General features: G+C 40.0%; 1 protein-coding gene across 1 annotated transcript; it reads left to right on the top strand.

Annotated features, from left to right (window-relative positions):
- Positions 1 to 1014: 1014 nt before the first annotated feature.
- On the top strand, positions 1015 to 10126 carry LOC310952901 (sterile alpha motif domain-containing protein 9-like). The gene is made up of 4 exons (XM_083921740.1): positions 1015 to 1122; positions 4409 to 4470; positions 4561 to 4625; positions 4897 to 10126. The coding sequence occupies exons 3-4, from the start codon at positions 4602 to 4604 to the stop codon at positions 9412 to 9414; spliced, it is 4542 nt and encodes a 1513-aa protein (XP_083777866.1). The 5' UTR covers positions 1015 to 1122; positions 4409 to 4470; positions 4561 to 4601; the 3' UTR covers positions 9415 to 10126.
- Positions 10127 to 13551: the final 3425 nt, after the last annotated feature.

Raw genomic sequence — 13551 nt, 5'->3', positions numbered from 1 at the left:
AATAACATGCAAACCTCATCATGTTTTGATCCATCCTGCTGCAAAAAGTCCCAGAATTCTGTCCAGAATGATGTTTAATTATTACCATTTAAATAGATTAAATAAAAAAAGCTGTATCGGCTCCAGCCCCCCCCCCCCCCCCCCCCCGCCCCTACAGGGACAAGCGGTTGAAGATGAATGAATGATTACAAACTGGTTAACTTTGCCTCATTAAGATTGAAGTTAAAAGTGACAAAATAACTTATGTATTGTTGCCTAGATGATTATTGATTATTGAATTCTAATATTGGATCATGAAATATTTGTTTATTAATGTTGCATTTAATTTTCGTTTCCATTAAAACTTTGCAGATGTTTATCTTCACTAAAACATCCGCATTGTAATATTTGATTTTTTAAATTTTATCTTTGTAATGTCACAATATTCAGGATTAAGTCAACTGTAAGATACACTAACTGTGTATAAGGACTGAGACCTGACTGAGGGGAATTGTATGTTCTTTTTCAAAAAAAACGACAACTTATTTTTTCAATAAAGTAAAAAAAAAACGATTTCCTTTAACTTGCTATGTTTTGTGCTTTTTCAAAAAAGTTTAAATAACCTATTAAAAAAATTATTGCGTGACTTTGCATAAAGTAAAAAAAAAAAAAAAAAACTATTGCGTGACTTTGCATAAAGTAAAAAAAACTACATTTTCACTTCCGACAAGCAAGGGGCTTTGTCAAGTGAGAGACCCATGGAGAGACCTCTGAGAGACCTCTGTCAAGTGAGGGGCTTGTACTCCGGGTCTGCAGCTGGATGCTATTGGAATAAAGTTACAAAATGAAAAAAACAACAACACGTGAATAAAACTATGCTTTTTTTTCATTGGTTTTTGCGTTAAATCTTACCCAGATACAACAGTGCTATTATCTGATAGGCCATTGTGTAGCCCCGTCTTTTTTTGATTGGCTGGGAAGTGGCAGCTCCACTTGAGAGCCCCGGAGTGGCAGAACAGTTTCTCCGAACCTACACTTGTTTCTTAGGTTTCGTTTCCTCAGAAGAGAAGAGAAGTGACCACACGAACCCTGTCTGAAGACTTCAGCATTACACAGCTGCCTGCGGACGGCCTGCCCGCCACGGTGAGTGGATGTTCTCTGTATGTTTGTCATTTTTGTCAGCAGTGTAAAAAAATGTCCTGACAGGCAAATGATTTTCAATGAAATCCAATATTTCCTCGATGTGAGCAGCTCGGTCGGTGTCTGCCTGTCGGCCATAGTCCCTGAATTCGACTCGCAGTTTTGACTGATGTGTGATTTCGAATCCACTTCGACATTGCATTGATTAGTTTCACACCCATAGCAGTAAAATAATATATACATCATCATTTTTGTCGTATAAAACAATCCTACAATTCTATGGGTTGGATTGTCTAGTGCGCAGATGAAGGCTGCCGCTTCTTCCTGCTTGTATTTCTTCTCAGTTGGCACCAGAGGAGCCAGTGGTGGAAGAGTTGATCCCACTGCACCACCACATATTAGAGAGGAAGGAGACAGAAAGATTCGGAATCGAGAGGCTCTGAAAAATCAAGTGTTCGGATCAGTATCTCCTGTAAGAGTATCAGCTAGCCTATTTCTGAGTGTAATGTGTTGCATTCCTCACCACTTCAGTCAGTTCTGTGTTATTAGGCCAGATAGGGCAAATACTGTCTGCTTTTAAGGCGTTCTGACCCCTTTCTTGATCTTTTCTGTAGGTAAGGAGTGAAAAAAAAAAACTAGACTAAACTGGATCTATTAATAATCACATTATGCTGTTAAATGCCGTTTAGAGTTGTGTTTTTTATTTAATGAACTATTTTATTATTTGTTATTACAATGCCGATTCCATTTGGGTTGGATCAGTACGGTAAACTGTAAGACAAAAGGCCTCTATTTTGGCTGCCGTATGACTTGTGAAACTGTACCTTGGATCCATACTAAAAGCAACCTGGCATCACCAGACTAATTTGCAAGTGCACTTTTTGATTTTCAATCAGCCGTGCAGATCATCTGGATGCACTTGGATAGAAGTAGACCCATTGTTGTCAGATTGGTTTGATGTTTTCCAGCCTAATAAGTTCTCAAAATCCAACTAAATGCATAACAAACAGGCAACATTTAAAAACAATGCAAATTAATTCATAAACAATAACAACAGCATTGTGGCTCAACACAAAGTTCATTATCGTATACACTAAAATGGAGATATGAGGTAAGAGAGAGAGAGAGAGAGAACAGCAGTAACAAACAGCAGCAGCGGTCAACAACGATGACATCACTCATTTCTAAAATGCACTTCCTTAAACTTCTCAGAAAGCAGCAGCTCAGACAACTTTCACCACCACTTATGTTTCACCACTGCTATAAAAGCACAGTTAATTCACATCTATGCTCCTCACAAGCACAAACACACTCAAAGCGACCCCCCCCCCCACACACACACACACACACACACACAATGCACTTTTACAGGGCATATTCAAGATTCAAGATTCAAGAAGCTTTATTTATCCCGAGGGAAATTATTGTGCAACAGTTTCGATACAAAGGCGGAAAAGGATCAGAGTAACAATAAGCATAAACATAAATCAAATCAAAATAAAGCTAACGTCAGATAAATCAAGCAATGAACCAAGTGTGACAGAGTGCAACAGACATCGTGGTTAAGCGTAGGTATATACAATATACAACAATACGCAGCGTGCAGTTTAGCAGCAGATTGAAATAAAATAAGTACAAACTAAATAAGTGAGAAGGAGCGATATATAACACCGCTGAATCCAGTGCAGCCAGGATGGGCGTAAAGAAACACTCTTAACAAACCGGACTGGCAAGATAAACCTTTGGCACCTTTGCTGCCCTCTCTACAGCAGCTGCCAGTCACCTGTGTGTGTGTGTGTGTGTGTGTTTACACAGAGCCGAGTATTTTCAGAAACAAATATTACCCTCATGTCCCCTTATCTATGACGTTGCAAACATAAAAATATATGATTAAAGCTATTTGCTGAATTGTCATGTGGCACTATTCCATTCAGCATAGATATGCCTTAGGCGATATGATGCTGATTCTATAATCCCCTGCTATCAGCATCACTCTCTCTCTCTTAACAGCATCCATAATGAACAAACTGGATGCTAATGTATTTTCTGACGCACACTGTGATGTTCAGTAACCTAAAACTCAGTTTCACCCAGTACAAAAGCCAACACAAAAACGTAGTTTTAATAAATCTCCACTTTGGCTGGACATCTATCACAGAGTGAGTTAAAACAATGGTGATTGATCAAATGACCCACTAATGAAAACACTTTAGATGTTTCTCTAGATGTTAATAAGCCACCGTGTTAGTGACTCTGCTGACAGAGGTTGGTCTATCGGCCCAGATCATTGCTAACGGTTATGCTGCGTTCACTTGTAATCAGAAATCGGGAACTTCCAACTTCTGAATCAGGCTTGTAGTAAGGGCAGACATGTACCAGAAGTAGAGAGGTAAATGTGTTTCATTAAAGTTTACAAAAGAGCAAAAAAATGTCAACACATAGTGACTGTGAAAGTGACAAGATGGAGGCTCTGAAAAAACAGGCTCACCTGCAGTGACATCTTACTGCCACAGAGGACGCTAAAACAATATCTAGACAAGAACAACTTTAAGTGGCACCGAAATCTGCGTAGCCAATAGGTCCGGTAGATAGCGGATGCTGGCGTGGGTAAAAGGGGCATATTCAATCTGAAAATCTTTGGTGCGTGTCTCAGAGGTGTTACTCAATCAGCAGGGATATCTGTGTAAACTCATCTTAATAAAGAAGGAAGTACACTTAAGTATATAACAGGGTGTTCAATGCACCACCGTTTCAGTTTTTTAATGAATCATTTTCTACATTTTATCAAGGGATCCCAGATGTGCTCGGGCACATAACATAATTATCTGTACAATGGAAAAGGCGTTATTCCATCCTCAAGCATAGCTTTTTCTACACAGTCTTTCCACAGTTTAGAAAATTACAATGCTTTTGCCTTAAATGCACAATTCTGACATCATGTGTTAATGTTATCTGTAAATGCAGGACCCTGAACTGATCTGGCAGGATGAGCACATCTGGGTTTCCATACCCAACCATAACAGCAGGAAGCACTGCCAGTAAGCCTGAGCATGACAGCAGGCTCGCAAACTAGCACACGTAGTCAATAGAATAGAGTCATTACAAATGTTAAAAAGTTACATTTGTGAATGACAAGTCAAAGCGCTTTTCACGACAAAGGTCTTTAGTGTTTTGCTTGAGTTTTCAGTCACAGTTTCGGTAGTCACAGTATTAATGTTCAGTACCTACTCCTTAATATGCTTAGACATTTGTTTATACATTATGTTCATATTAATACTTTCTTTTGCAGCATTAGTGGTCAAGATTTGGGAAAAGTAAGCCGGATGTCATGGATGAGCAGGAAGAATTAAGGTAACGATGAAATATGTGACATTTTGTGTTTTATTTGCTTCCTGTACAGTTTCTGTTCCTCTAATGTGAATTTTTAAATCACTTTTGTAGCATTCGTGATCTACTTTTGTGAAGAAGGTACCAGTGCTGCCATGGCAAATCAAGGCGAAATGAAGGTAAACTACAGTTGAAACAATCTGAATTTTACAGGAATATAATACAATATAACCCATTAAACTGCAAACTACAATAAGAGCCTTTACATTAGATTCACATGCATTTAAAGATATTTATCAAACTAACACAACTTTGTAAAATGTGTTCACTTCCTACATATTAAACCACTTCATTATTACACCTAATATTTCAATACTGAATTTGATCAAGTAATAAGTTTGCTGTAATTTGAGTTGAAATGAGGAAAATAACAACACTTTTTTCTTTCAGAGTCAGGAGGAGGACCTGCCACCTGACATCAAGGATTGGAGTAAACATCAAGTGAAAGAATGGACTCTAAAGTTAAATGATGTGGATGATAGTGTTGCTGAAATATTGTTTCAGCAGGACATTAATGGACCCAGTCTTTTGCTTTTAGATAGAGAAGACTTAAAAGAAATCGGTGTGACTTTGGGTCCAGCAAAACTTATCATTCATGCCAGAGATGAGGTAGTGAAATTAAAGAAAGAGGAGCCAAAAAGCTCTGCAAATCGGCCTGGAAGACTATGCAAGCCCTATCCCTTTTGTAGGTACCATGATACATATCGATACATGGAGAGTGGCATTCTTGATATTACAGAATCCGGTCCCTCAGACTTAATTGAACCCTGCCACGAGTATAAAGCTTTCATCAATACAACAGATGAAACTAAAATGAGCAAGTTCACTGAAGAGACTATTCGCTTTGCGGCTGCCTGTATGAATTGCCGCACCAATGGCACCATACATTTTGGAATAGGAGACAAGCCAAACTTCATGCACGGTGAAGTGTTGGGAGTGGTTGCTAAGGACAGAGAGGCTTATGCAAATGAACTGAGATCTGCAATTGATGGTTATTTTGAGCATAAACACAAACAGACTGCTCAAAATTGCATCAAACCGCCACGGTTTGTTGGGGTTCTCAATACAAATATGACATCGTCTGAAAAATGTGTCATAGAAGTGGATATAGTTCCTGACTCTACGATGTGTGAAGAAAACATCTACCATACTTTCAACATGGACACAAGAAAAGCCAAGAAAAAAGCAAAATGTAAAGAATCAGTCACAACTGAAACAAAACCATCAAAACAATTCTTTGTCCGAGATGGCGGAAGCAGTCGGGATCTCCTCGCGCCAACCACATTTGCCAAACCAATGGCAGAGTACAACCACTTTGTTGACAGCATAGCACAACGATCGCAACTCCGAAAAGAAGCAGAAGAGAAGCACCTCAGTGTGATAAAGTGCAGTACTCAAGGCTCTAGATTAAGTAATATGATAACTGGTGGATCGCCCTCTTTAGATAAATCACACTTTGAGCGGTATGTACTAGTAACTAACAAATCACATTCAACCCAGTTTGAATCACTAGGATTTCTTGTAGAGCTGAACCCAACAGCTGTTTTGGACTTTGATCCAGAATCAGCTAAACATGGATTACAGTGTCACTTTGAGCAGCAGAGTACAGTAAGTGTACATTTACCAGCACAGTATAAAATTACAGAAGGAGTTGAGGACATTGCAAAGAGGTTGAAATTAACTCGAAACACCAGCTGGGTAATGTGCAATGGAGGTCTTGAGGATGAGGCACCCTCAGACATAGATGAGTGGTTGATGGACAAGGGAGCCTCCATTCGAGATGTGATTTCTTTCTTGTGTCGTAAAGATGTTCTTCCAAACAAGAGATTCCTTGTCATTTTCTTACTTTTGTCAACAGTGAGTGAGAAGATGGACCCTCTTGTTGAGACTTTCAGTACATTCTGGCAGGAGCTCAGAGGCACAGAGCAAATCCTTTGTATATGCGACAGTCAAAAAGCATTTACCTCATGGAGGGACCTAATTGATGCTCGGTGCGGAATCAACATCTCTCATAGATGCATATATGAGCTCAGTTTTGCTGAAGTCGCTGGCACTGTCCTTAGTCTTTTGTCAAAAAACCGCAGATCCAGCCGCTTCCTACCTGGTCATGGGGGGAGCAATGTGCCTCTTGAGAAGAAAATGGAGCGTAGCCTGAGTTGCTTAGAGGTTCTGTGTGTGAACCAATGTGAAGGAGGAAGCGAGGACAAAATTGTCATAGAAGAGAACTTCTACAAAGGAGAAAAGGTGTCATGGTGGAATTTCTATTTCTCAGAGCAGCCTGGATCCACACCGTTTATTAAAAGAGACAAGTTTGACTTCATCATGAATACAGTCTTACCAGATTTGTGCTCCCTGAGAAAAGCCTGCGTGTTGTTCAACCTCATGCATGTACCTGGATGTGGTGGGACAACTTTGGCCATGCATACTTTATGGGCTCTCCGCCACAGATTCCGTTGTGCTGTCCTCAAAGACAGCGATGCTGATTTCGCTGAGGTCGCTGATCAAGTGGTAAAACTTTTGATGCACAACCTTGTGGAGCAATCGCCACAGGTCCCTGTTTTGCTGATGATAGATGACTTTGATGATAAGGAAAAAGTCTTTGACTTGCAGCGGCTCATTGAAAAAGCATGTACAAAAAAAAACATTCAGTGTAAGTCTCCACAGGTGATTATCCTGAACTGTATGATGTCCGAGTCCCCTGAACAAACTGAACCAACTGAAGAGACTGTATTCATTGGAAACGATCTCTCCGAGACAGAGCAGAAACTGTTTGAGGAAAAACTTGTAGAAATAGAGAAAACACACAAGAATGCAGACACCTTCTATGGGTTCATGATCATGAAGAAGAACTTCAAGCCGGAGTATGTTCAGGGTGTGGTCCGCAACACCCTGAAGAGCTTCAACATGAATCAGAAACATGCACAACTCCTGGCTGTTTTAGTTCTTTTGAATGTATACTGCAAGGGTGCCTCTTTCTCAGTCTCGCTGTGTGAAGAATTTCTTGGTCTTCAACCAAAACCAGTTTGTGGAACCATCAAAGTCGAAGAAGGATTTGGGAAATTTTCCACTTTGATTGCCACCTGCTTAGTTGAGGGTAAGGTAGTTTTCAAAGCTGTGAAAATGATCCATTCAAGTATTGCAAGGCACTGTTTGCAGGAACTTACAGCAACACACAATGTGAACAAAGCTGCCATCATTGACCTTCTGCTGACCACAGACAAGCTGTATGAGAGCACACAAGGCAAAGACAAACTCCTGCATGATGTTCACCACATTTTGGTGAAGAGACATCATTCAGAGGAGGAATCTCAGTTCTCTCCACTAATTCAACACATTGCAAGTGAAACTCCAGGACTGGAAGAGATGGTGCTACAAAATGCATCAAAACGGTTTCCGAAAGATCCAGTTGTCTTTCAGTTACTAGCCAGGTACTATTACCTGAAAAAGAAGGATTTCTCAGAGGCAGAAGTTTGGGCATGTCGAGCAAGAGATCTTTCCAAAGACAGCTCATACATTGCAGACACATCAGCACAAGTTATCAAGCATCAGCTAAAGAATGCCATTGCAAACTACAAGGAAGTGCCTATTAGTCCTGAAAAATTGGACATGTTTCTTAAAATGGCTCAATCCGCAATAGATGCATTCAAGGAGACACAGAACCTTGCAAAGAAGGAGTCAATTCAGCGATTACAAATCAAGACCGACAACGGCCCCTTTAATACAGCAGGGTGCCTTGGCGAAATTCAGGTTGGAGTACTTGTCATTGAAGTGCTGGGAAAGACCCCCATATTTTCTTCTGACATAGTCCGCCATGACATGATGAGTGAGGTTCTCTCTGGAAATGTGAAACTTCAGGCTGTGGAGAGCAATGATACACGGCACAACAAACATGCAAGCTACTACAAAGTTCTCAGACAGTTTGAGGATGTACTTTACAACCTCAGATTTAGGATGAAGATAAACATAGACTTCCTTGACAATTTTTTTGTGAACTTGGGCTCCAGATCTAGAATAAAAGACAGTCGTGAGGATGTAGCCCAAAGGCAGCTTTTCAGCTGTTTCATGCAGTATGCAAAGCTTTTCTGCAAGACAGATTCTGCAGCCCTTCTGAAGAATAAATACATGAATAACATGCTGAAACTACATGGGGCAAGACAATACCTGGAGATGCAAAAAGCTGATACCTACTCTGGGATTCTGAATTGTCTCTCAAAAGACATCTCACCTGAAACATTGAGGAAGATTGCCAAACAGTATGCTTTTATTTGTGCACCTGAAAATAAGCCAACTGTGAAGGAGAAAATCAACTTCATCTACATCAATGTTGTGTTGAGTTGTATCAAACTGGAATCACCACACATTCAGCCATACCAGAAACTTCTTAATCTCCTTTGCCAAGTTCTGTGTGAGCCGATCCCAATAAGTGAGACTTTGCAACTGTACTACATTGCAGTTGTGCTGTTGTGGCCACACTGTCCGCAGGGGGTTCCACCAACAAGTCTGGTGAAGTACATATCACAAATGAGGACCTCTTATCACATAGTGATGAAGGAAGTGTACAATGGCAAGAGGCCCATTGTCCATTTCTTCCTGGGGAAGAAGCAAGGCTATGAACGACTGGTACACTTTGGGGAAATCAAAAGGTGCGTCACAGGTGGGCAGGATGAGTTTGCCTCCATGTGGGAAAATGGCAAAATATGGAAAGAGAAGGAGGTAGAGGAGCGCCTTTGTAGGGTCACTGGCGAAGTGAGGAATAACTTGATACTGGCGGATACTTGTTTCCCACTACTGAAGGTCGAAGTCACACCAATGTTTCGAAGTCAGCTTAGTGGGCATGTCCCGGGGTCAAAAGTGTCATTCTTTACTGGTTTCTCAATGAAAGGTCCTGTTGCACTCGACATTAACTGAACTTTGAAAGCAGCCTGTTCCAACATACTGTGGCTTTCAGCTAATCATTGTTTCCATTTGTTGTGATACACCCCGATACTTTGAAAGTGACTGAGTTGTGTAATTAATGAATGTCATGCTATGTCACATTTCTGTGTATATCCATGGCTCTGTACATTACATTATTGTTGCCCTTGTTGTATAAAAGGATACATTTGTGAAGTATAATCTCTTAAAAATGTCTGTTAAAATGTGGATCTCACAAGGCATTGTAAATGAGTGCATGATGAAATTACCTGAAATCTGAAAAGGAATTCAACTATTACCTTTTGACAGGTTCTGCCGTTCACTGAATACATGTGTTGTACAGCAATTTCATAATATTGTTCAATGAAATTAAATAATCACCATATATTTTACAATACATTTACTTAATGATTTAGTTAAAAACTAAGAATTTGTGTTTTCCATTATTGACACAACTAATTTGCTTTTAATAACCTTTGAGTACACAATGTGTACACAATGTGAGACAAACCTAATTATCCATTTTAAAATAATGATTTTTTGAGTGTTTTCCTGTGCTTATTCATGAACGGGTCTGATGTTTGAAACACAATAGTTTTAGCTTTGTCGTCATGTTTTACATTACTTAAGTGATTTTGTTCATACAAACTTTTTGCATTCCATAAAGAGCAATGATTGGCATTGATTTTTGCAATACTTTCTAATAAAGCTGTCCAGTACATGACCATGTAAGAAGTTATTTAAATGTTATTGTGGCTTTCTAGATAAACACTTGAGAAACTCAATATCCCAAGTGCATTGTAGTGCATTGTTCTAGAATATATCATTTTATTTACATCCCATAATTACCAATGTAGTTATATAATAAAGATACACACATTAAATATATTTAATATCCATATGTGTGTATGTATCTGTATTAAGTACAGCACTTAATTGTGTTAACTTACATTGTCCAGTTGAGGCTGTTCTTACATATATCAAACACAGGAGGGCGCCACAAGTTCATACATGATATAACCTCTTATGTGTTATGTAGTCTGTGATTACAGTTTTTCTCAATTGCTAAAACACTAAACCCTGTTGTCTGAACCAATTTCTCTGTTGCCTGAACACACTGATTGAATCAATCACTCTTTTGGCAAAATCATGAGCACTTTTCACCTGTTTAGACACAACTTACCAACACATTTTCATTGTGATTCACATGTGCTGCATAATGGTGAGCACAGGTGGCAAAAGTCAAACACAATTAAAGCACGGTTGTCACTACTTGAACACAACAACTCAAAATTGATAACACTTGTGGCTAATGATGTGAGGGAATATATAAAGTCAGTTCAGAGAGAACTGATTTGAGAGGCACTACAATGGGTAGAAATCTAAGAGGAAGAGTTTGTGTGAGAGGAGGTCGAGGAGGTCAAGGTGGTCAAGGTGATCAGCGAAGACAAAGAACAGTAATATCTGATGAAATCAGAGCTACTGTGATTGACCATGTTCTTGTCCATGGTATGAGCATGAGGGAGGCCGGACAAAGTGTACAACCAAACATCGGTAGATTCACTGTGTCCACCATAATCCGAAGATTTAGAGTAGAGAATAGGTAATTATATTTTTTGACATTATAGTAAAGTATGTACATGTTGAGAGCAAATTACTGTATGACATATTACAGTATATACTGTACCACAGTATACTGTAAGTACATATACAGTATGTTTCAGTACATCACTGTGCCAATGTACTGTAGTATTGTAATGGAGGGTTAGTCTAACTATCTGTAGGCCTAGTATTCCATGTATATTTTTTGTAACTGCATGTTCTCTTTTTGTAGAATTAAAAGACTGTCACATAAGGGTGTGAGGACAGGTATGTTCTCCCCTAATTGTTGATATGGTCCGTGAGGACAATGCCGAACTGTACACAAGTGGCAAATTCATACGGTTTCAGTTTGTTTTGAACAAATAATATGTGTACTGTAAATGCAAAAGATCTTTGTTTTTTGTGCTGTACAAGTGCTACATGTTAATGCACAAGATTTCTGTTTTTTGTCTTTGTGTAAAGTGCTAAATGCAAGTTTTTTTGTTTTGCAACATGCATTCAGCTTCATGTCCTGAGCATTGTGTTTTCTATTTTTCTATGTAGTGTTTAGTGGCTGCTCAGTTCATTCATTCATTCATCTTCAACCGCTTATCCCGGGGTCGGGGTCGCGGGGGTGCTGGAGCCGATCCCAGCTGACATCGGGCGTGAGGCGGGGTACACCCTGGACAGGACGCCAGTCTATCACAGGGCACATAGAGACGTACAAGTGTTTTTAATTTTGATTGACTTGGGGCATGATTTGACAACAAAGTTCAGTTTTTGGCACAGATTGAACTGTTTTGAGGTGAAAGTTTGGTTTTGCAAGAAGAGTCTGAGGTTTTGTGAACGTAGCTTGAAAATTGGGGTTTGTGTTCAAAGTTTAGAGAAAAGGAGAGAAGCTTTCAAGAAATGTGTCTTAGCAATCGAGAAAAACTGTAATACAACTCTAGAGAGGCAATAGCTGTCCAAGCCTACAAAGATGAGGATAGCTGGTTACATTTTAGGGAAAAACAACACACTAAACACACTTATTGAAATATACGGCACATGACCATCATACGAGTGATGTCCTACAAACCAAAATGTATGTACAGGCCTAAGGCTGACAGGCAAAAGCAGTTCACAGGGTGCGAATACATGTTAGAATCTCCTCATCCAGGGTGCATAATGACAACAGACAGATGCTTCTAAGTGAACTTGAGGGTGGAGGAGGCTGGTGCATCCCTGTGACAGGTGATAGAGTCACAGGGTTGCGAAACAGAAGAACCCTCCCTGGATGATGAACAGTGACTTGTGGTTTCATCTGAGGTTCATTTTTCTGTTTCTCACTGAGCCTTTTCTCTGGGACATAGACTTGCATACACAAACTCCTAGAGCTGCTGCAGATGCTGTGTTACCATGAGGGTCATGATGATAAGCGAGCTGTGGAGCCTGTTGCTGAATATGCATGTTGCTCACTGGCCTTTCTGAGCACAGGTTCTCAGCCTCAGGAGACAGGCCTAGTCTGTGTCAAGCTATGTCAAAGTGGCAGATGGCTCCACAAGTGACAAACATCTGTAAGAGATTGTATGTCTACATTTGAGGAGAGACATAGGGTGGCCCTGAGAGCTCATAGCTCTGCAACTTAAGAAAACACATTCATAGACTAAACACAAGCAAACATCTTCATCAATTTTACAACACATGTGCAGCATTTAGAAAACATGTAGCAAATAGTACAGTAAAACACACTGAGAAAAAGCACTGCAAGTAGACTGCAACACAACTGAAGTGTTTTCAGAGGACACTTAAAAGTGATGCACACGTCTTTCTTTTCCCACCTGTGTCCTGCCCTACTTCCCACCACATACTATGGTAACGTAATAATGTATGATTCCACCGTGCCTTCGTGTGTCTGGTCATCTTTTGTGTATTTTTTTTACATCTCTTAGTAAGTAATTAGTAGTAGTAGTAGTAGTAGTTAGTAATTTTGTGTCTCTTTCTGGTTGTTTTGCATCTCTTTGTAATCATGTCATTTTGTGTCTCTCTGAGGGACATTTTGCAGGTGAAGGCCAGGTGGGCCCCTGACATTTTGGGCCCCTGGGCCTGTGCCCTGTACACCTGCTCAGTAATCCATTCATGATTGGACTGCATTTCCAGGCTATGGAGATGTGTTCTCATCTACAAGCAGCAGAACTGCCCACGTACAGTATCGCCATGCTGTTTCATCTGTAAACCTGAGTTTGGTAGGTTTACAAAATGGAAATAACAAGCTGATTTGGTCATTAGTATGCAGTGTTTCAGCCACTCTGCTGTCAGTCCAGATGGATTGAGTCAGATGTTAACCCTAAGTATATGAGGCACTGCAACACATGGCTGAAAGCAATCTTCAGAAGCTCATCTTTTGGGGGTCGAATGTCATTCTAGTGATACGCATGTCCTTCCTATAGCAGATTGTAGTGAAAGGGAGCTGTGGATCCCAAACAATGTGTTGATTGAGGAGAAGACGGGTCAGTACTCAAAGGATGAAAGATGACCAACTGAAATGCTTACTTGTGTGCTTAATTGTTA

This window comes from Echiichthys vipera (assembly GCF_963691815.1).
Source record: "Echiichthys vipera genome assembly, chromosome: 10".
Classification (NCBI taxonomy): Eukaryota; Metazoa; Chordata; class Actinopteri; order Perciformes; family Trachinidae; genus Echiichthys; species Echiichthys vipera.
This window is presented reverse-complemented; position numbering and strand designations above follow the sequence as displayed.

Coding starts and splice junctions, on each gene's coding strand:
- LOC310952901 (XM_083921740.1), top strand. CDS start 4,602: ATGGCAAATCAAGGCGAAATGAAG. Junction 4,626..4,896: donor CAAATCAAGGCGAAATGAAG/GTAAACTACAGT, acceptor TTTTTCTTTCAG/AGTCAGGAGGAGGACCTGCC.